Genomic DNA, 23652 nt, shown 5'->3' with positions numbered 1-23652 from the left:
TGGAGTTTATCTTTGGGGTATAAAATACTCAGGAAGTGGGCGGGTGTAAAAAAATATTAGGCATTAATCAATTACATGTAAGAACCAAATTAATCCCATTTATTGGAGGGAATTTAATTTGAAGAAAATCAGCTTCCTGATTTGGTTAAAACAAAGTCTATAATGTAATGAGACAAAAGTGAAGTGGTTTAAGTAATAAATGTTTAATCAAAGAATTTTACATATTATTAACAGCATTCATTTGGCCAAACATCTACACGTTTGTAGAATCCTACTGAATATAAAGTGGGAATGTATCAAGTATAGACTATGAAAGTGCAAATAACAAGTCAAGGTTAGAGTAATTTTTTTTTAACATTATAAAATTAACTTGTTTACAAAATAGGCTTTGCCAAACTTTATTTCTGAATTGTAAAGTCAATGACTGTGTTGTTTTTAAAATATGTACCAAGGAAATACAAATTGAATAATGATCATTTTTCATGCTCAGGAGATAACAGCACAGAAACAAAGGGTACTGCACAAGGTGCAAGGAGCTGGAACCCATCACATACACTGTCTCCACACAGACCACTCTTTCTCACCTTATTGCAGCTTTGCAAGACGTCTCGATGTGATACAAAGACTCTTCCTATTGAAAAATTACAACTTGGTCTAAAAACTGATTGGTGTCGATTATTTTTAATCCAAAATAAATTTGTAAAAAAATCCTTTAATGGACTGTTTCAGTTTAATATACAGTAATACACTGTAGACAAAGTTAATATTTTCCCCAATAGTTTAATGGGGATTGATATCGATGTTTCTGGTAACTGGGGAAATAAAAGCTAATGTGGACCTTTGATATCCATGGCACAGGAGCAATTCACACACAGTTTATTCCAAGGGAACCTGGGGAATATTAAGTATTCTAATATAATGTTCTAGCCATATGAATTCGAAGGACAAGAATTTCAAAAGCAGGTTCTGGAGAAAAAAAAATTAATCAAAAACCGTAATCACAACTTATATGGATATCAATAATAATATAACCTTTTACCCAGCCCAGGACTTGCCTGTACACGCTCAGTACCGAAATTTTGGTATCTGTAGATTTCTGGTAAGAATCTGGCAAAACATTAAAGGAGTGTTGCATAACTATTTTGTCTTATGCTAGTTTTGATAATACATAAGTAAAAGAGCCATTCCAACAGTTTACTCTAGTTTTAATTACACACTGTACCATTGTATCTTAATTACAACTATGACCAGTATTTTCTTCACAGTAAGACACTGATAACTAGGAAGTTGATTTTTTTCAACACTAAACAGTAATCACACAGCAAATGAGTGTTGTGCAATAGAACAAACACATGTCAGCATTTGCTATTAGGCAAACAAACTGTTTGAACATTTAGTTGTTATATTTACTGTAAAGGCAAGGCCATGGGTGGTTTTATGGAGGTCTTTGCAATTCATAGCATAGTTACTTCAGAAGAGACACTGAAATTTGAATTACTCACTTATTTAACTGGCAACTATCCATTTAGTTAGGCAAAGGCACGGTAACATGTTGCGCAGGATGTTTTATTGAATTTTTTAATAATTGTGGGATTTACTATAACTCATGAAAACTCCACGTTTTTTTCTATTTTATAAAACACTTACCATTAAAAGTAATTGCACCCATTAGTAATTAGAATGCACTGTAAAAGTGTGAAAACAAAGAACTATGATTGCACTTCCAATAAAGTGTCTCTTAAAATACAGCACCGCTGTTGCTAATCAACTGTATTTTAATATTAAAATAAACTGTTTTTAACAGCAGCATTAGGTTTAGTTAACTTAAGCTATAGGCTACATTTATTTAAATGCAGTCTCCATGGCAACAAAAGCCCATTCAATTCTGGAATATCACTGCTACCAAGTGGCACCTTTAACTCCCAGGAAGGCTGAGACTCCTCTGGAGCCCTCCAGGACACCGCACACCTACACGCCTTGTTAGCGCATGAGTCAGTTTGGCACAAGTGGACTGTAATAGACATGACAAGAAATCTTTGATTCAGGTGAATATGAAAACTACACTGTGGTAGATGTAGCACTAAGGAGAAGCCTTGGATACCTCAGTTCACACTGCTCACACAGAAAGGAAGAAGGTGATGGAAGAGCACAAACAGACCGAGGAACGAATGTTATTAGATCTGTCCCAAGTAACTTCTAAAATGAAGAAAACTTTTTTCTTTAAAAGAGGAAAAACCACCCAAGGCTTAGGGAGTAAGCCTTTAATTTAAACGTTCAATTTAAGTATTGCCAACCTTAGGCTAAACAGAGGACTGCACTTTCTAAGAATGTGGAATCTAGCCTACTCATTCCATTTGTGTTTCTCTTACTCTTCTTTTTTGTCAGCACAAAAGGGAAAAGCTATCCCATTAAATACACAAGAAATTCCCTGTAAGGTTAAAATCAGACATGAAGCTACCGTTCAAGGGAACTCTTTCGTATTCAACCCTAATGTCAGTGGTTTAAAATTGAGTTGGAATTGAGCTGGTCAAGTCTCTATAAAGCATCCTCCACTAGAATCCCATCTGTACCTGTGACTCATTTAGAGCCCAGAGGTCTGCAGTTCACACTAAATGGACTTGTTCAAGCCAGTCACTGGAGGTTTGAGGTGTTTGACTTGAAACATCTGAACCATCCCCCTTGTTGGCTGCCTCATTACCACTACTGCCAGCTAGAGATGTGGCCTCCTCAGCAAGAGTATTTTCTTCCAAAGGATTTTCTTCTTCTATTTGGGTTCCTCTACCTTCACTGACCACAGCATCTTCAAACACTGAATCTTCTTCTGGTGGCACCAGTTCCACATCCCTTACACCTTCTGACTCATCTTTGACACAGGGAAGCTGAGAATCTGCACTGATTTCTGTAGCTGCTGGAGGAATCAGGGCAATACTCTGAGGGTTCATGTCATGAAACCAAGCCATGATATTGCCAAGGAGATTGTCATTGATGTTGGCGTCCTGGCCAGCTGAGTCGGGGTCACTGGATGAGGGATAGAATTCACTTCTTGCCTCACTGAGAGGGTGTGAACTCAGAGTGTCAGTTGAAAATGGGTCACTTTCTGTTCCTAATCTTATGAGGCTGTCACCAAGTTCCAACAGCTCAGAGCTGCTTAATGCTGCCCGAGGGCTATCTGTGTTCCTGGGGACTGAGTCTAGCCTGGAAGGTAAAGAGGTGCCTATAGCTCCTAAAGATGCCTCATTACTGAGGAGGTCTCTATTTTCCTCATCAATGGCCAGCCCGGATTCTTGCAGTGATAACTGTATTGCAAGAAGTATATTGGGATCATCTTCATCCAAGGAACTCAGAGCCTGAGGTGACAGAAAGTAAAATCACTTTAAAATTTTAAAGGAAAAATGATTTAACTGAATAAGGTTTAGCACCTACTCTTTTCCCAAAGATAATAATACACAATTATTGTGTTATTTACTCAAATCTTATTTTAATTTTGTCCTTGACCATGCTAAAGAGGAAAAAGAATCCTTAAGAAAACTCTGAAATTTAAGAATCTTCCCCGGTATCACATCTCTGAAACAAAGGTTTTAGAATGAAAAGAAGAAAAAGAAAAGTAATAAAAGTAAAAATAGGAAGCCATGCTAAACAGAGTAAGAGCATAAACAGGGGTGACGAGGCTGCCCAGGAAGGCTACCTGAAGAGAGTCCTGGTTTTCAGAGCGACTGGCAGGGGTGTAGTCGCGTAGGGAAGAGCTGTGCAGCACACTCATAGACGCGGAGCTCACCACCGAGGCACCAGGCCTGCGGCCACTGCCACCATCTGGGATGTCTGTTTCAAAGCAAGTAGAACCAGAGACAATTTAGTCATACAAAATTTCACTCATCTTTTTTTTTTTGGCCGACAATTTCTCTTTTGGTGCTGTCGAAAACCCGTGTTCACTTAATCTTTCAGTGATTTCTCCTCCATATTTGTCTCATCAAATATATCGAATACTGGGGCATCTGGGTGGCTCAGTCAGTAAGGCATCTGACTTTTGATCTCCGCTCAGGTCTTGATCTCAGGGTTGTGAGTTCAAGTCCCACACTGGGCTCCAAAAAGGGGTACTAACTGGATTCCTTATTTAGAAAAAAAATTACATATGTGTAATTATACATATACATAATTTTCTTGTTTATGTATATATATGTATATACACACATATATCTCATATTACTACTTCAAACATGATTGTTCTTTATATTTTTGTTTGCACTATATATGGTTCTATTAATAAATAATGCAAGTGCTACCACCCATCCCTCTTTTTTTCCTTAAGCAGTAACAAACAAACAAAACTAAGGAATTTTGGCATTACAATAGCCTGAAGAACAAATCTTTAGGCTCATTGATTCTGATATATTAAAGATAATCTGTTGACATGATAGTCTGAAGATTTTCCATTAACAAACATTTAAGAGTTGATAATTAAAAATCATATATCTCTAATACCAGAGATCTTCTTTTATTTTTATTTTTTAAAATTTTATTTATTTATTTGACAGACAGAGATCACAAGCAGGCAGAGAGGCAGGCAGAGAGAGAAGGGAAAGCAGGCTCCCTGCTGAGCAGAGAGCCCAGTGCGATATGGGGCTTGATCCCAGGACCTTGAGCTGAAGTCAGAGGCTCAACCCACTGAGTCACCTAGGCGCCCCAATCTTCTCTTTTAAAGAATGTTTAGAGGGGGACTGAGGCTAGGAGAAAAATATTCCATGAACACAGTAACAGTAATCAAGAGCTACAATTTATCGAGTGCTCATTAGGTGCTACCAGTGTGTAAGGCTTTTACATGCATTCTCTCATTTACTGCTCACAGGGAGCCCACGAGCCCACAAAGTGGCACTATTATTATTGCTTCTTTAGAATGAGGAGACTGAAGCTTAGAGATGTTAAGTGAACCTGACTGAAGTTTCACACTGACACACAGCAGGGAAGGGGTCACGAATCCATGTCTAGCTGACTCCCACAGCCCAAGTTCTTGATCTCCTTGGATTTCTGTGTCGTGTGACATCTGAAGCATCTGCGTATTGAGTGTATATCTGAACTACAAACCGTAAACATTTAGATTAGCCAGTTTTTAGAACGAATTCAGGAGAACGAAGAGACTAAAACACAGCCAGCTCAAGAGCTTACCTAAAGTGCTCTCACTCGGCTCCTCAGGGTCCGGAGGGCTACTGAGCAGACTGTGCACATCTCCTCGACGGCGCTGCTGTCTGTGCCTCCTCCGGTACTGAAATTCAGCATATTCCTGCATAAACCAAAGGTTATAAAATACAGGAGTGCATGCAATTTTTCTAATGCAAATAAAATAAACAATACACTTTTTTCCAGGAAAAAAATGTGTGATTTTATATACAAATTATAAAATCAGTTGGCTTTGACTAAAGAAACTTCAGGTTTTGCCATGCCAATGAAAAACAAAAGGTAAAATGGAAAAAGAAAAAAATTCAAATAGTCATTACGACTGCCTGGATAACTTGGGAATACTTGCAAGCTCCAATGCTAGGTCCTAACTGAGCCTTAGCTCATGTGCTTGGGTCTTGTTACCTAATATGACAAGAACTATAATGATTTAACTAATTTAAGTTAGGATCTTTACTAAGATAAGGTAGGCTCTTAGAGGTTCGGTTTTTTAAAAAGTGACTGTGACATGTGCAATAGAAAAAAAAAAGAACGAAGAGCATACACTGTCAAGTACTTATCAGACTATTAGATTTTGTATTCTTTGGGACAACTACATACCATACTCAGAAGTTAAATGAAAAATTAAGTTAAATGAAAGTGAAGTTAAATGAAAAGTTAAATGAAAGTTAAACGAAAAGTTAAGTTAAATGAAAAATGTAAAGTTAGCTTTAAAGATAAGATGTTACTTGGCTTCCTTCCTTTATTAACTAATACATGGGGTTATCTATGACATGGGCAGGAGGAAGTGTTTTCTGTGTAGCATATGGGAAGAACACAGGTTTGGGCAAGGCAGAACCTGTGTGACCTGCTATTTCTTGGGTACAAACATACTTTTCCACATTTTAGTGACAGAAAATTCTAGGAGAGAGGCCAGTAGTGTGCATGACACCAGCATGAATAGGCTAATTTTGAGAACGACTGTAGAATTTTTCAGTGATAAATCTTAAGATACTCAGGTTTCTGATCATCCTGCTGACCCTGGGATATTCAATATGCTTATATTGTGAAAAAACCACAATAAATGAAGGGAAGTTTTATGTCACAAATAAAGTTTTCACATCATACCATTCAAGTCAAATTTATTTAAACTCCGTCTGTGTAAACAATAAGAAGTGGGAGGCATCATACCAGAAACCAAGAAAGACAATATAGGTCCTCAGGGGGATTATTTAGATTCTTCAAGCTGCGGTATGATTTCCTCTTTTTCTGGAGGCCCATGATCCCAAACTGGATGGTGTTTATTTATTTATTTAATTAAAGGTTTTAATTATTTATTTTAGAGAGAGGATGTGAGCAGGGAGGAATGGAGGGGGAGGGAGAGGGAGAGAGAATCTCAAGTAGACTCCATGTTGAATGTAAGCCTAACTTGGGGCTCAATGTCACAACCCCAAGATCATGACCTGAGTGAAAACCAAGAGTCAGACGCTTAACTGACTGAGTCACCCAGATGCCTCTCAAGGTTTATTTTTAAGGAGAATTTGTTTACTTTGTACAGTTGATGGTGGTACAAAAAGTTATTCTGAATTAAATGAACTATTACTGACCACAGAATATACATACTCCCAATTTAAGAAAATTAAAATTTGGTTTAAAAACAACTATAAAGGAAACTTGATTTATTTATAACTATTCTGACAGAAAACTCAATAGCATTCTCTCATGATGCAACAGGCTTAAAAATTTGATCTCATAAAATTAAATTTATCTGAAAATTCCTAAGAATTCCTAGATTTTTAAAAAATATTTATTTATTTATTTGAGAGAGAGAGAGAGAGAGAAGTGCGTGCATGAGGGGGAATCATAGAGGGAGAGGGAGAGTCCAAGTAGACTCCCTGCTCAGTGCAGAGCCCCATGTGGGGCTCCATCCTACAACCCTGAGATGATGACCTGAGCCAAAAACCAAGAGTGGGATGCTCACCTGATCACACCAGGTGCCCCAGAATTCTAGATTTTTAAGAAAACATTTGAAAAGGCTTTAGCTGGTATACTCCGAATGGTTAGAGAGTACTAACTAAGGTTACAGAGAATATTAAGGAGATTTTTGCTGAGCACCAAATCTGTCAGTGACTTAAAGAGATGCTTTAATCCTTCCGGAACTTTCACGAAGTAGATAGCATCATCCGCATTTTAAAGAGGAGAAATTTAAGGAAGAACACAGCCTAAGTTTTAATAAGTTACAAAGCTCAACCTTGAACTCAGGTGTCCTTCGGCCTTGAACACCGTGGTCTTTCCTCTGGGCTCCACGGCCTTTAAAGTAGTACAAAATAATTATGATTGTAACTGACTCATTCAATTCAATTAAAAAAAGAGTAAGATGGTATTAACTTTATTGAAAAAAGAAGCCTATTGGAGTTTGATAACATTATTATTTTTCTCTGCGGAGTATATACGAAGGCAAAGAGCTAATTTTTCAAGATACTATTTTGGCAGTTACTTGATAGTCACACGCATGCAGATCTTTAGTTTCACGCTATATGGTAATGCTTTAGACTTCCAAAAAGATTTACATAAAAGCTTGGTGTATCCGTGTGCCAAAGACTTTAAAGAAGAGAAAAATAATAGTTAAAAATAAGTAGTTAAATAATTCTTATAAAACTTATTAACACATAAAAAATAAATTTAAGAAAGAAGTTATACTTTCACAATTCTCAATCTCTGGAGAACAAGAGCTCAATATTTTCATTCATAAATATTCACATGCGAGGTGGCAAGCCTTTTTTTTTTTTTTTTAAACAAAATGAATCTGTGTCTGTCACATTAGGAGGCCTTCAATATTCAAGGGCAAATATTTAGGATTCCTAAAGTTACTATCAGAGCTAGGAGCTGCAAGATGATGCATACATGACTATGAATACACTGGTAAAAGCTTTATTTTTCCTCAAATACAGCTAAACTGTGTTTATACTGTGAAGTACTGAAATCTTTAGTACTCTTTTTTTGATAATTGAAGCTTGTTTATTCACGCTTTTAGGTAGAATTTTCCATATTACCCTCAAAGCTGTAATTATAACAGGATAATAAGCATAGGATCAAGTAAAGAAAAGGTTCATAATTTTTTTTACAATAGAAATTTCATTAATATATTGAATTCTCTTTGCAATTTAAGTGAATTTAAAATTTTTGAAAGCACAAATGGTTTTCTTGAAGTCAGTATTTTCTTGAATATATCTACCAATACAAAAAAGGCCACAAGGTGATTGCAAGTATCCTCAGCAGCTGAAAAGAGAAAGTATCTGATTTAAATAAGCCACAGTCATTTCTGGATCATAATTAATTTCATTCTCTTTCAGCTGAGATAACAAATGGACTGTAAATGACAAAGGTTTCACTGTTTGTCCTGCTCCCTTCCAAGAACTAAGTTAAAAGGTTATTATAACATAAACATTAGATATATACTACTGTTTTAGAAGGAGAGACAGAAATAGAACTGCTAAAACCATTTACAATCTGACTCACCAGTGACAGTGGCAATTTAAATCTCAGAAAACAGCAATGTGATTAAGATTTTCACTATCTTATTTTTATTTGTGGTAACTGCTATTTGCAGTGTTAGTACTTCAAACAGTTAATACTGTTTGTATTTTAAAATCTATCAATAACAACAACCAAAAAAACCCAAGAAGAGGGTGAAAATCTTAAAGAGAAAGAGAACTAAGCGAAGCATTTCTTTCTGCATCAACATTATTAATGTCAAGTTTCCACCTTAGAAACTGATTATAAATCAATTCAATCACGCTGTTGTAGTAACTTTAAAAAAACAGACTATGCAGGTTCTTTATAGATCCAGACTGAAATAATATTACAACAAATATATAATACATTTCTCTTTTTTTTTCCCCAAGATTTTTATTTATTTGACAGAGAGATCACGAGTAGGCAGAGAAGCAGTCAGAGAGAAAAGGAAACAGGTTCCCCACCGAGCAGAGAGCCTGATGGGGGGGCTCGATCCCAGAACCCTGAGATCATGACCCAAGCCAAAGGCAAAGGCTTAAGCCTCTGAGCCACCCAGGTGCCCCATATAATACATTTCTGATAAATAAAATTTGTATCTCATTAACCAAGTTGAAGTGATGTTTCAAAATATATGCTGTAAGTTGGCCTTAATTCTGACTGCTCAGTAATTAAAAATAATAAGGGGGAAGCATTTAATAATGTGATGATAATCCAATACCACAAATAACTAAATGTAGATTCTGCTGAGGCATTTTTATTTAATACAAAAGACAAAAACCACTACTGACAATCTCAGTAGGATTTAGAATAAAGGTGGAAATGCAAGCAGGATTTCATGAAGGAAAAATATAATTAAAAAAACAAAACAAAACCCCTGTCCCCCGACAAAGCAATTACCTCAGGTGATGCAAATCCTAAATATTCCCAATCCCATGTTCCACCAGCAAAGCTACAAAGAAATCAGACATACCATTTGATTTATTATCATCACTACAAAGTACAATCAGACCCTTATCCACTGAACATTACTTTTAAGTCCTCTGCTTGGAATGTGCTTAACCAAAGTAGATCAACTACTGAATATAATTAAAATGATATTTTAATTCTTTCAAGTTCTAAATTACTTTATGTTTGTGTAAAATGGTAGAAAAATAAAAATCATCATGCTATAACAGAATATTTTATGGTTCCTTCTATTTTTAAGTGTTTATGTAATAAAAATAGGGTCAAAGGAATTTCTAATGTCTATAATTATTATGAATAAGAAAATAGGCTTCAATTTATAATGGCAGTAGTAGTGTAAGCATCTGAAATAAATAACCAAAACTAACTGTTCTTTAATGGATGAATATGAATCACTTAAATGACTTTATTAATATCAGATTTCTAATTTTTTCATAACCTCCTATGTAAAAATGTAAGTAAGACTATAACAAGTTGGCAAGGCTTCCAAATTTGACATTATAAGATGCTTATGACTATCAGATCACTATATATATTACATATTTGAACTGATACATTAGAGTACTTTGAATTATGAGTTCACCTGAAGTGTGAAATTAACCTAGACTAATGTATTCCAAGAAACTACAGAAAGACAAACAAAATATAAGACACAAATAGTACTGCAGGGAAATCCCCCAAAAGAAGTTAACATGCTTTTATTAGCTCTTTGTACTTTAGGTATAAGTAATTTCCAGGAATATGAACCCTAGTTAGATAAAAATTAACCTGGTAGAGTTTGTGGCTGGAGCTAGGATGATTTCCATAGCATGCATCCTTTTTACCTGCGCCTCGGAGCTTCTGGTGAGTCTGCAGGAGCAACTCCCCGAGCGACAGATGCCAGGAATTCTTGTCTCTTCTGCTGTACAAGGCACGCTGCCTTGATAATTTTGTGGCGGGGTGTGCGAAGGTAAGGCCTATTGACTTTTTGGGCAAGGTCTTCGGTGACCATTTCTAGGTCTGTCTATGGTAAGAAGAGAGAGAGGAAAAAAGAAGGATTTTAGGCTGAGTAGGTTAGTCAATAGAAAATCCACTGTCTATCTGGTTTCTCACATAAATCTTACTCTTTTAAAGTCAGAAAGTAATCCAAATTATAAAATAACTTACTGCTTAGTATATATGTCTATTTTGTACATTTCAGGAAAATAAATTCGAAAGGCATTTATAACAACATAGCTGGTAAAGATTACAAATAAACGGTGAGTATGCCAGATGTCTACAGGGAATTTATCATTTGTCTATGTGAAAATAAAAAAGAGTAAATTTCAAGGCATTGTACATGCAAATACATGATTGTGTAGTGCAGACCATATGGAAATGCTAAAGGAATTTGAGCCAAGGCAAAATCTCCGTGATCTGGGGTTAGATCTGAAAGGCTTCACGAAGAAAATTAATACTGAGCATTTTTTGGAAGAAATGTAGGATATAACTCACTAGAGGACAGTTCAAAGGGGTGACATGAAAATTGTGGTAAGGGAAGAAAGTCTGGTGGATTAAAAAAAAAAAAAAAGAATGTACAATGAAGTTGTTTAGCTATAGTGATGTCAGTTGGCTTAGGTGTTTTTGTTTTTTAAATACTGTAACTTTTTCAGTTGTACTTTTAAAATAAACCGGTAAATAGCAACTTTCCCATCTAGTATGCAATGTGATTTGTTTCATCTTTGAAGACAAAATTTCTAATTACATAATAAGAATCAGGCTAGATTTCAACATCAGCCAGTTTAAAACAAACAAATGTGTTAGAAAATGTCTGCATAGCTCAGAACTCACTCAGATCTGTAGTGGCAAATTTAAATACAAAAACATTTCAGTTTATTACTGGTCATTTTTCCTTTATTTAAAAACCATCCTAAAAACAAAAACAAAATTGTTTTCTAGTCACACAAATTAGATAAAACTTAGTTAAGTCATTGAAAAAGGAAAAAATCCGTTTTCTATAATAATTGCATTTAAATTTAATTTTAAAAAGATATCTTACTTGCATGAGTTCAAAAATTTCTTTCTTTGTGCTTTTAGGTTCTAAGAAAAATCCATATGGATAAGAACACTTGAGAATGCGTCGAGTTTTTAAGAGCACATGAACTGCATCTTCAATGAAAGTGGTATCTGGACAGCCTCCTTCAGCTATAAAGCAAATCATGCACAGTGAAAAAAAACTGTTTTGCAAATATGCTGTTATAAATTAATTAAACAACAGAGATTTCTTAAAAAAACAACAAAGGATCTCTCTGAAGAAGCTGTTTGAAGTAACTGTATGATAGTAATTATCTGAACCAGACTAAACACCTACACAAAACACTCATGTGTGGCTTGTCTGCATTTATAAATGAAGCACACACTGCAGTTGCCCAGGAGCACTGACGGCAATCATGAAGGAATGCATCCACTGATTCTGGATTCTGTTCACCCTGTTGGTTAAACAAATCTAGCTTTAGGCCAACTCTTTTTTACTATGTTTTTCAGGTTATCTCTAGTGAAACTTTGTTGATTAAAAATTAAAACAAACAGGGGTTCCTAGCTGGCTCAGTAGGAAGAGCATGTGACTCTTGATCTTGGGGTTATGAGTTTGAGCCCCATGTTCGGTAGAGAGGTAACTAAAAAAAAAAACCAAAAACCAAAAACCAAAAAAACAAAACACTTAAAAAAAAGAATTAAAACAAATGCCCTGCTGAGTTTGCCAAAAAAGCAAAACAAAACAAAAAACTCCCTCCTAATTATAATTATGCTTCTGTAAAAACACCGTAAGAAAAAAGATACAACATTCTGGGGGAACAACTGGATAACTAATGCTAGTAAATATATCAAGAAGAGAAAGAAAGGGGAAGAAGACTGAGGAAGAGGGGAGAAGAAACTGCCTTAATATCTGAGATGGTTCCTTCTCCAAGTATCATTATAACATTCTAACTTTCTCCTTAACTGCAAATAAACGGAAACTAAGGAGTAGAGTGTAGATTCATAAATACTTTTGAAAGTAAGATTATTCTGCAGGCTTGTGGAAAGAAATTACATGTGTATGTACACACACTGATGTATAGACGATCCCAAAATATCCACCCTAGCAGAGGGATCTGAACTAAGAGGATATAAAAAAAGAAAAACAAAACAAAACACCACCCACCCCTCACTATGACATGTGTGAGAAGTATGTAAAGTTTTGTTTCTTCCTTTCCAATCCTTATAACTTTTCTTTTTCATATTTTATTATACAGTCTCGAACCTCCAGATGTTTGAAAAGCAGCAGTAATTCACATCTACAGATATTTATCGAATGTTTACTATGTGTCCCGCACTGTTCTAAGCATTAAGGATAACCTAGTGATGTAAGAGACAAAAATCCCTGCTGAAGAACTATACAACCTGTGAGGGTTTTTTCCTTTCCATTTTTACTATGGGATTGCTTCTCGGCCTTTCGGCTATGATCAACTGTACTATCTGTTCTTATCATTTTTACCTTGGACAGTACTTCAAGAGTTTGATAATGGCAGTAAAGTGACATCATTCCTAAAGTCTAAAAACTAATATTAACAAGGAGACAAAGCTGCTATCAACACTTTCACCTACTCCAATTTATTTAATTTATGCTTACTATCTTAATTGGGAATTACCCGCATGAAAAGGGTCTTACTTTTACAAACTGGAGCAAATACAATTGCATTTTTACACTGAAAACCTTTTACATATAAACTATGATTATTTTTAAAATTTGACTTTTAAAAACAAACATGGTAGAACCTATACTCTGTGTGGTCATTAGGAGATATTATATTTTAATGATGCAACCAATACTCAATTATTCTTTCTGAATTTCTACTTTAGGATCCGTACCAGCCCTATCTCACGTCTTTGCTTTCAGATTCTAATGTTTGTTATTTACTAGTGAGATGATTTCTCCCAAAACTATATTTAACCTCCATTCCGTTAAACAGTCTGCTAAATTTTCTCAAGAATCTTTGGGAATTTAGTCACACTACAACTGGGTGACATGTGAATCTTGCTCTTTTGACTGGATCAAGGATGCCTTTTAGGGCTCACCCACTGTTTCTGACACTGTAGACCATCAGCAGTGGCACAGAGTAAAACACCATGATGTGTGTTTATCTGCTAACGGGATAGGCTGCATTAAGAGGAGCATATGAGATAAGCTGGGTAGAAAATCTAATTACAGAGGCCTCAAATGCTAAGCTGCACTCTGGGCTTCAGAGAACTCCAAGCAATACCAGAATGAACAATGCAGATAATAATGTATTCCCCGAAGGGCCTTAACCTCCTACCAATTAAGTGACTTAAGCATGGAAGGCTATTTTATATTAATTATCACACATACCACTTATAACTTACTTTCTTTGAGAGCTCTACTCAATTGCTCCATTTTTTCTTTGGCTGTTTTAAGAAGGCGTTGTTCTAACTAAAGGAATAGAAATAAATAATTTATAAAATTTTCTTTCTTTATTCACAACAGTATCATTCAGAGCATTTGAAATGATTTGGGACATACCTGATAGCTATGCTCATGGTTTTTAAATCTTGTGTAGTAGTGCATAAATCTGTCAAGTTCCTGAAATCGTCTGTGTTTTTTCTCAGCCTAGGAAACAAAAGTCCATAAATGACTTTTATAAATAAAGTACTAGCTATTAAATTGGGGACTTTTTGTCACTTAAAATTTTTATTAGTCATAGGTAGTTGTGTATACAGATTTCATTATTTTGAGGAAAAAAAAAAACCAGTACATTTTTAAGGCTACCAGAACAAAGTCCTGCATTTGTATTCTCTATGATAAATCACTAAATCCATGATCCCAGACCATAGAGCAAATATGCCTCTCAAGTCCTACATTTATCAGATCTTCGATGTTTTATTATATTGCTTATTGTTACGGACTGAACTGTATCTGCCCAAAATTCATGTTGAAGCCCTAACCCCCAATATGAATGACTGGATTTGAAGATAGGGTCTATGAAGTGATAAAGGTTACATAAAGTCATCGGGGTGTGGCCCTAACCCAGTCGAATTATTGCTCTTTTAAGAAAAGGAAGAGACACCAGTGCTCTCTCTCTCCCTATCATGTGAGCATAGCAAAAGACAGCCAGCCCTCTGCAAGCCAGGAAGAGAGTCATCACCAGAAGCTGAATTGGCAGGAATCTTGATCTTGGACTTCTTAGGCTCCAGAACTGTGAGAAATACATTTCTGTTGTTTAAGCCACTCAGTCTATGGTGTTTTGTTATGGCAGCCAAGCAGACTAAGAGACTTATATATTGTAACATAATACTGTGTTTTTGATATTAATGTTAAAATTTTTAAGTCATTATAGAGATAAGGATATATAAGACTTTATCCTTAAAGTAAAAAAAGGAAAGTTAAACAAAGAAAGCTCTCAAGTTGACAGCCCTATTTTATTTAAATTAAAGCTACTCTAAAGTGTATTCAATGGGGGGGGTGGGAGGAAAAAAAATAAAGTGTATTCAATTTAATGCCTCATTATGACAAAGATAGGACAAGAAGACATGCAAAATACTCCCAAAGTAATTAAGTGGCTTAGCCAGAGGCCTTGATTTAACAGTTCTTTTTACCTCCACAGTCATTTCCTTGGATTGCTCCTCCACATGCTGAATGACTTCATAGCGAGTACATCTGTAATAACCTCCTGTGGAAGAACTATGCTTTTTCCATTCTTCTAGGCAAATCCAGCAAAAGTCATACTTGCACTTCAAAAGAAAACATATATGCAAACCGCCCTGTGTTAACATGCAAATTATTTTCTGACTTCTAGTCAACTACTTTGTAGTGATCCAGCAATTCTGCCTGTGTGACCAGGAACAGATCTTAAAGATATCCCGTCTTTTTCATGTTTCCTCTAGATACCTTACCTGCACTACAGAAAGATGTGGGGATAGTTTAAAATGACCGCTTGTAAGGATAAATTAAAATGTAAATCATAATATTATGAAGGAATATCAAGGAATCTTTAAGAATATCAATAGGCTATTCTTTCCCAATAATAAAGACAAATACTGACAATGTTTCATTTTCAAGTGCATGGCAATCTTACTTTGGTACGTAAAGCTTCACCAGTCTTCATGAGAAGTTTTTCTAATGACTTTAATGGAACAAGTTTGAAAAGTTTCTAAGTAGAAAGACTGATATAAAATCTGTCTTATTTTTAAGAAAATTTTGCTTTACTATCATAATTGGCCAATAATGCCAAAAATATGATCTTTATAGTAGGAAAATAGATTTTTTTTAATGTTTATGGATCTTGGGTCAGAGGGATCTTCCCATTTCAAGTCTGTCTTCTGGTACTTTTATGTATTTTTTTTTTTTAAGATTTTATTTATTTATTTGAGAGAGAGAGAGAGAGAGTGAGCAAGAGAATGAGAGGGGAGAAGGTCAGAGGGAGAAGCAGACTCCCCATGGAGCTGGGAGCCCAACGCGGGACTCGATCCCGGGATTGTGGGATCATGACCCGAGCCAAACGCAGTTGAGTAACCAACTGAGCCACCCAGGCGCCCCATGTTTGTTTGTTTTTTAAACATTTAAATATTTGAGCTGTTCAGAATTTATCTGGGTATACAGTATACAGTATGAATTAAACTTTATTTTTTTCCACACAGCTGCCAGTTGTCTCAATCATATTTATTGAACAGTCCATGTTTCTCCACTGCTGGAGATCCTCCTTTACCATATACTAAATTCCCACATATTTCTATTTTCTGGGCTTTTTATTATAGTTTCATTAATCTCTAGATTCATATGCCAGCACCATGCTATTTTAATTACTGAGCCTTAACGACAGGCTTACTATTTGACAAGGATAGTTCTTCCTCACTGTTCTTTTTCAGAGTTTTCCTAGCTATTTTTGCTTTGTTTTTCCATGTGAACTTTTGAATTAGCTTATCTAGATGCAGAAACAAAAACTGCTGGTATTTTCTTTGGAAACTTTCTATCTAACAACTTTGTTACCTTTCCATTTGTTTGTCATCTTTTGTGTTCTACAGATAGGGGTCTTAAAATTTTCTTCATATACATTTTGTATACTTCTTAAGTTTCTTTCTAGATAAATGAGATCTTTCCTTTCAGTACATATTTTGTCTGGATATTTTTGGTATAAATGAAGGCTACTGCCTTCTGCACATTAATTTTGTATTCTGCTAATTAACTGAATTTTGTTGTCAGTTTTTAAACTGATTCTTGTGGGTTTTCTAGGTATATAAACATGCTATCTGCAAAAAAATAATTTTATTACTTCATTTCTAATTTTTAAATCTTTAATTTCTTCCTATTATCTAAATATGCTGACTGGTTATCTCCAGTCTCATGTTAACAATATTTATGATTGAGAGTATCCTTATCTTGTTCTTGATTTTAGTGAGAGTACCTCTAGATTTCTCACTAAATATCATAGTAACTTCTGCACTGAACTAGATTCATTTTTATCATACTAAGGAAGAGTCCATCTATTCTTTCTTCTTTGAGTTTTTAATAAAGAATGGTTGTTGGTTTTTTGTCAAATGCCTTTTTAGCAACTATAGAACATCCATATGATTCTTCTTTGGATCTACTAATAAGATGAGGTACCGCAATAGCTTTTTAAATATTGAATTATTCTTGTATTCCTGAAATAAACACATGGTCAATTACTTTTTGTGTATTAAAATTTTTTAAAAATTGATAATCATTCTTTAAATGTATTCTTGTTGGATTATATGTGCTAAGATCTGTGGCTTCCCCACCACCCAATATCTTATTTAGGATTTATGCATTACTATTCATAAGTAAGACTGATCTATAATTTTCACTTCATTTTTATAATCTTATTAAGTGCTAATATCAAGATTCTACTCCCTTTTAATAATTTGAAAGCTAACTTGCTTTCTCTCTCTCTCTCTCTTTCTCTTAAAAACTCCCAGAAACAGTTTAAGTCATATTAGAATTACCTATTCTTTAAAGGTTTGATGAAATTCTATTGTGAAACTGTTAGGGCCTATTGCTTTAAAGTGGGGGGGAGATTGCTGAAAAACTATCTTCTATGGAAATAAGTTTATTTGGATATTTCTTCTAGGGTCAGTTTTAATAAATTTTATGTTCTTAGGAAATCTATCCATTTCGAATCCAAGTTCAAATTTATCTGTAAGAATTTGGCAAAATTATCTATTATCATTTGTTTGCTTTATTTATTGACTAGTCCCCTTAATTTTTATATTGTGCATCTGAACTACCTCATCTCCACTTTTTCTTACATTTAAGTTTCGTGGTTTATCTTACTTTTTTCTCCAAAAAAACACTGTTTTGGATTTATTAGTTATATGGTTTTTCAGTTTTCAACTCAACTGATACCTGCTTTAAAAAAAGATCCTCCCGGGCATCTGGGTGAGTCAGTCAGTTGAGTGTCTGCCTTTAGCTCAGATCAAAAGCCCAGGGTCCTGGGATCGAGCCCCACATCGGACTCCCTGCTCAGCAGGGAGCTGCTTCTCCCCTCCCTCCGCCTGTGGCTCACCCTGCTTGTGATCTCTCGCCCTCTCTGTCAAATAAATAAAATCTTTAAAAAAAAAAAAAAATCCTTCCTCGTGGTGTTCTTCAAGTTTATTCTGTTTTTCTAATTTTTTGAGTCATATCCTTAACTCATTCCTTATTTTGCTTTGTTTTAATGAGGACATGCACATTTCTGAGCATTGTTTTAGATACTGGTGCTCAGGTTCTGATAAAGTAGTATTTCCATTATCCTAGTTTTCTAGAAGTTCTTCAATTCCCACTTTTATTTCCTTTAACTCAAGAGTTATTTGAGAGATCTGAAATTTCCAAATGAAAAGGGCTTTTATAACTTTATTATTAATTTCTATGTTATTCCATTATTATCAGAGAATGTTGCTATTACCATTTCTATTTTCTGCAGTATTACTGAGATTTTCTTTGATACTCAATAGTCAAATTTTTTGCTAATGCTCCACGGATACTTACAAACATGGTGTAAAACATATTTTTAGGATACTAAGTCTGAATATATAGCAATCAGAAATATCTTAATAACTATATTAAGTCTTCTATATCTTTATTAATTTTTTTCTCTACCTAAGAGGTCATGGACAGAGAATTAAATTAAAGTCTGTGTCCTCATTAGCCCTACCCTAACAGGTACTTACACAATACATTCTAGATATCATGGTTCTAAGAGTATGCAAGTTCTTATGCTTGGTATAAGCAAACTTTGTGCCTGATTTGATACAAGTACCCTTCAGTACAGCTCCACTGATGTCTCAAAATTAGTGGCAGAACTTTCTACAAAAGAGCCAAATTTTATATTCTATGGTAAGAAAAAGAATACAGAACTTTAGTTAACTTTTAGTTTTTAGTTGCAGTATATCGTTTTACAGAGTCAGATGAAGAAAATTACTGTAAGTGATTTAAAATGTGTAAGAATGTAAAATTTAAATAGTTTCCTGAAAAGTACCTAAAGGGAAATGAATAGTGTTTTTTAAAATAAAACTATTTTTATAAGGCCAAATTTGTCATTCTTCTAAAATGTTTAACAATTTGATTCCAGAAAGTAAAAACTATTGAATCATAACATTTTGGCAGTAATAAAAGTATCTTATGATCTAGTCATTGTGTTAGAGCATGGATTCAATTACATATGCTCTGCTGTTCTACCTTTGCATTAAAAAAAAATTCTAAATCTATGAAAAATTTTCGTAGCAAGGTTATTGCTTTCTTGTCATATTTGTCTTTCTTCTATGTCCTAAAAATTACTTGCTAGTTTCTTTTGTGCAATGCAAATACTTCAGATGGTATATTAGATAAGACTATATTTCCATAGTGTGAAAGTAAATGTTTCTTTCTTTTTTCTTTTTTTTTTTTAAAAGATTTTATTTATTGATTGATAGAGAGAGAGAGAGCAAGAGAGCGAACACAAGCAGTGGGAGTTGGAAGAGGGAGAAGCAGGCATCCCGCTGAGCAGGGAGCCCGATGTGGAACTCGATCCCAGGACCCCAGGATCAGGACCTGAGCCGCAGGCAGATGCTTAACGACTGAGCCCCCCAGGTGCCCCATAAATGTTTCTTTTAAATGCAAAAGAAGCTCAAGCAAAATCTGTTTAATATAAATTATCTCATATCATAAGCCTGATAAATTCATAAAAATATTCATCACTCAATACATATTTATCAACTGCTTAATACTGGTAGGTGCTTTGAAGTTAATAAAGGTAAATGGATAACTAGATCTTGCTTTCTTATTAGTAGCCCAATGACTGATTTTTATTGTCAATCTGTATTTCTTTACACATCTATACAGTCTATATCAGATTTTCCAAGAAAAAATTAATAATGGATGTTCGAGATAAGATCACAAATATAGTATTTTTGGCCTGATCAGCTGAACTAGTAAGCACCTTTGAGCATTTTGCTCACAACACTATACTATATTTTTCTTCTTACCTCTTAGGAAATCATTACTGTCTCAGTAAGCTAAATTATTTATGTTAATTTTATAGTAATAATAGGCTTATAAAGATGATCTGGTAACTGCTATTTTTTAAATGTAATAATGATAATTGTCATTAGCTTTAACATTAAAAATCAAATAATACTTAGAAAATATTGACATATGTTATTGGAATCTTCTTAACTATTTGTGTTTCTTTCCCATTGTAAATTAAAAGTTACATTATGGGGTGCCTGGGTGGCTCAGTTGGTTAAGCATCTGCCTTCAGTTCAAGTTATGATCCCTGGATTCTGGGATCGAGCCCCACATTGGGCTTCCTGCTCAGCATGGAGCCTGCTTCTCCCTCTGCTGCTCCCCCTGCTTCTGCTCTCTCAAGCTCTCTGTCAAATAAATAAATAAATAAAATCTTAAAAAAAAAAAGTTACATTGTTCTTTCAACTTTAAGTAATTATTTTTTATATACATGGAACTTCCACTGAAAAAGAAAAAAAACTGGAATATCATTATAATTTTAAAACAAAAATGTTCATAAATGTAGGCTTGGATTAATGCAATATTTACTAACCTAATTCCAGAGTATTTGTTTTAAATATGCAACTAAACCAGGAGGGTAGCCTTCCAAAAGTAATTATTTGCATTAATTATGTTTTGATCAAGAAGATCTTTGTTGGCATTTTCAATACAGTAATGAATGATTACTTATTTAACTGTGATTTCATTAGGAGCCCTAAGTCTGTCCATTGTTTTGGGTACTTATATTACATAGCCACCTATTCACAGACACCAACATTTAGATGTAGACTTAGGGGAACTGCCTGGGGCTTGATGTGGGCCTTGAATCTAAGCTGTGTGCTTGAAAGCCAGCTTTGAAAGAGATCTCATATAAAATAGCACTTTATCATTTAATATTATTATTTTTTAAGTTCTTTTTTTTAAAGCTTTTTAAAAAAAATTTATTTATTTGACAGACAGAGATCACAGAGAGAGAGGAGGAAGCAGGCTCCCTGCTGAGCAGAGAGCCTGATGTGGGGCTCGATTCCAGGACCCTGGCATCATAACCTGAGCCAAAGGCAGAGGCTTAACCCACTGAGCCACCCAGGTGCCCCTTAATATTATTATTTATACATAGACAAAACTCTCTCAGAATTCTTACTGAGCAGGGGTGGGGAGGGGTTTGTTGATCAGCAGGTAAGATTTCAGGATCCTCACTAGGGGAGATCAGCAGGGAAGTGATTCAGGCATTTCTCACCTTCAGACCAAATACCACTGAATCCTTAATCTATTTTTAACATTCATTTTGAGTGTAAAATGTAGCAGTATAAAGCCATACTTACATTATTCAACAAAGAATATAGAATGTAATCTCCTAGGATCCATCTGAAACCCAGCAACAGTTTTATGCTTGTTTTTTTGGATTAACAGTCAAATTCAGATTCTAACTGCAAAGCATGCAAAATCCTCTTTAACTTCTTACCTTAGCACACTGCATGTGATTGCATCCCTCATTCTTCTGTATGGGAGACTTACAGTTAGCACAAGGCTTAGAGTTAGTCAACAGCCAGAGACAGTTGGCAGCATCTTCATAAGCTTCACTAACTCCTACAACTTTGGGATATTAAGCACAAACACAAAACACATGATTTACTGTATAACTTCAGAGGGAACCCTGCCCCCTCAAAGTTTTTTTTTGTAGACTCTCAATCTTAACCATACATTTATTTTCCTCTTAGGCTATATGGCCAAGTTTTTAAAATGCTTCATTTTGAATAGCATGATGATAGGAGAAGGGGCTGTATTCCAAAAGTTCTGTTTATGAAATCTGATTTAAAGGAGATTTTTCTCTAAAGTTTTATCCAAATAAACTGGGGAAGGAAAGAACTAAACTTAACAAAAAGCAATATATTATTGTCTGTTTATTTTATTTTATTTTTTTGACAGAGAGAGATCACAAGTAGGCAGAGAGGCAGGCAGAGAGAGAGAGAGGAGAAAGCAGGTTCCCCGCTGAGCAGAGAGCCTGATGTGGGGCTCGATCCCAGGACTCTGGGATCATGACCTGAGCCGAAGGCAGAGGCTTTAACCCACTGAGCCACCCAGGCGCCCGATATTATTGTCTGTTTAAAAGAACTATTGCATCAAAGAGAATGATAGAAAAAAATGGTAATTTTAGACAAGAATTTCTTAAATGGGTCAGTTGCAAACATAATGAACAGATACTCTTCACCATAGTAAAAAACACAAAAATTATATTGAAATATCAGTATCTTTCTTTTTTTACCCATGATTATTTCAGATAAACTAAAAACAAATCCAAAGTAACATGTCTAAAACTAAAACTAATCATTTCTTCTATTACTGCCCCTTTCTCTATTTCCTGTCCTGGTAAATGATATGATCATCTACTCAGAATCAATCCAGGAAGAGCATGATCTTGGATACCCTCCTTTCTTCCTCAGCTGCTGCCTTCCAGAGTTTCTACTTCTCTTTCTTATCTGTCTCCTCCCCATTTCTACTACTTCTTATTGTTTTACCTAGGGATCTCCTTACCTCCTGCCTAGACAATTAAAAAACCAACCTATCTCCTCAGCTCCTTCTGCCTCCAACTTCCACTATACTGCCTACATAGTGATCTTTGAGAAATACTTATCTCCTTGAAATCTTTTAGATGCTCTCCAATGACTGTAAGACAGAATCAAATTGTTTTTGCAAAAAATACCAAGCCCTTCATAATTAGACCACTGTGTACCTGGCAAGATTCTCCCTCCTTCTATTCCCATGCCAATCTTATATTCTTCATCTTAAATTCAATTTATTCTATTTTGATTTGAGATCTGCAGTCTTAAGGAATATCATGGTTTTAAAATATTCTAAATCTTATATTTTATATTCTATAACCAACTAGCACCCCAACTAGCACCCCAAGTGGAAAGAGTTGGGGACTAGAGAGAGTTCAAGAGGCACAAATAAAAAACTTTCTCCCTCCTTGTCAGCAATCAAATTTGTTTTGTTTTCTAGCTCTAAGTGAACAGAGAAGCTCTACCTTTTCTTTTCTGAAAGAGATGTCCAAATATTACTTTGAAATCATTGAAAATGGCCTATCCAATCGAGGCCTTGATTACATGCAGACACTCTCAAAAGGGTAGGGCAAGGAGTTAGCACTACTGTTAAAAGCAAGTAAGAAATCAGACTCCTTCAGTTTTGAAGTTTAAAAGCAAATGTGACCCAACCCTGGAGAGGGAAGGGAGACAAACGACTGGGTTGACTGACCCCTGGGAAGTGGCTCAGTATATGAAGTGCAAGAGCTGAGCACTAGGAGCATCCCTCTGATGGGGCCTACCACTGTGGGAGTGGGGCTATCTTGCCACAAAGAATCCCAAGGTGCCTGCCCACTTAAGTCTGTTCAACAATAGAATGGGAGCTACTGGTGGACTGGGAAGCATGGGTTTTCAATTCCACATAGCAAAGAGAAACAACAGCAGCAAAGAAGTGATCAGACCCACCTCAGTTCTAAACCCACTTGATAGAAGATGGTCTTGACAAGGGTGTTGCTACAG

The 23652-nt window shown here is 35.2% G+C and overlaps 1 protein-coding gene across 1 annotated transcript in view; it reads right to left on the bottom strand.

Annotated features, from left to right (window-relative positions):
* Nucleotides 1-183: 183 nt before the first annotated feature.
* LOC111147227 (ankyrin repeat and IBR domain containing 1) overlaps nucleotides 184-23652 on the bottom strand; it is a 152187-nt gene continuing 128718 nt past the window's right edge. The window contains exons 11-20 of the mRNA XM_022503121.1: nucleotides 21576-21706; nucleotides 15235-15369; nucleotides 14162-14248; nucleotides 14005-14071; nucleotides 11645-11790; nucleotides 10452-10630; nucleotides 9562-9613; nucleotides 5161-5275; nucleotides 3686-3819; nucleotides 184-3347 (exon numbers count right to left, since the gene is read on the bottom strand). Coding sequence (XP_022358829.1) covers nucleotides 2604-3347; nucleotides 3686-3819; nucleotides 5161-5275; nucleotides 9562-9613; nucleotides 10452-10630; nucleotides 11645-11790; nucleotides 14005-14071; nucleotides 14162-14248; nucleotides 15235-15369; nucleotides 21576-21706 — 1790 coding nt within the window. The 3' untranslated portion in view covers nucleotides 184-2603. The remainder of the gene's footprint in view (nucleotides 3348-3685; nucleotides 3820-5160; nucleotides 5276-9561; nucleotides 9614-10451; nucleotides 10631-11644; nucleotides 11791-14004; nucleotides 14072-14161; nucleotides 14249-15234; nucleotides 15370-21575; nucleotides 21707-23652) is intronic.

The sequence above is a fragment of the Enhydra lutris genome, unplaced genomic scaffold, assembly GCF_002288905.1.
Source record: "Enhydra lutris kenyoni isolate GAN:26980312 unplaced genomic scaffold, ASM228890v2 scaffoldscaffold16, whole genome shotgun sequence".
Lineage (NCBI taxonomy): Eukaryota > Metazoa > Chordata > Mammalia > Carnivora > Mustelidae > Enhydra > Enhydra lutris.
The sequence above is the reverse complement of the archived record's forward strand: the minus strand, read 5'-3'. Positions and strand labels throughout refer to the sequence as shown.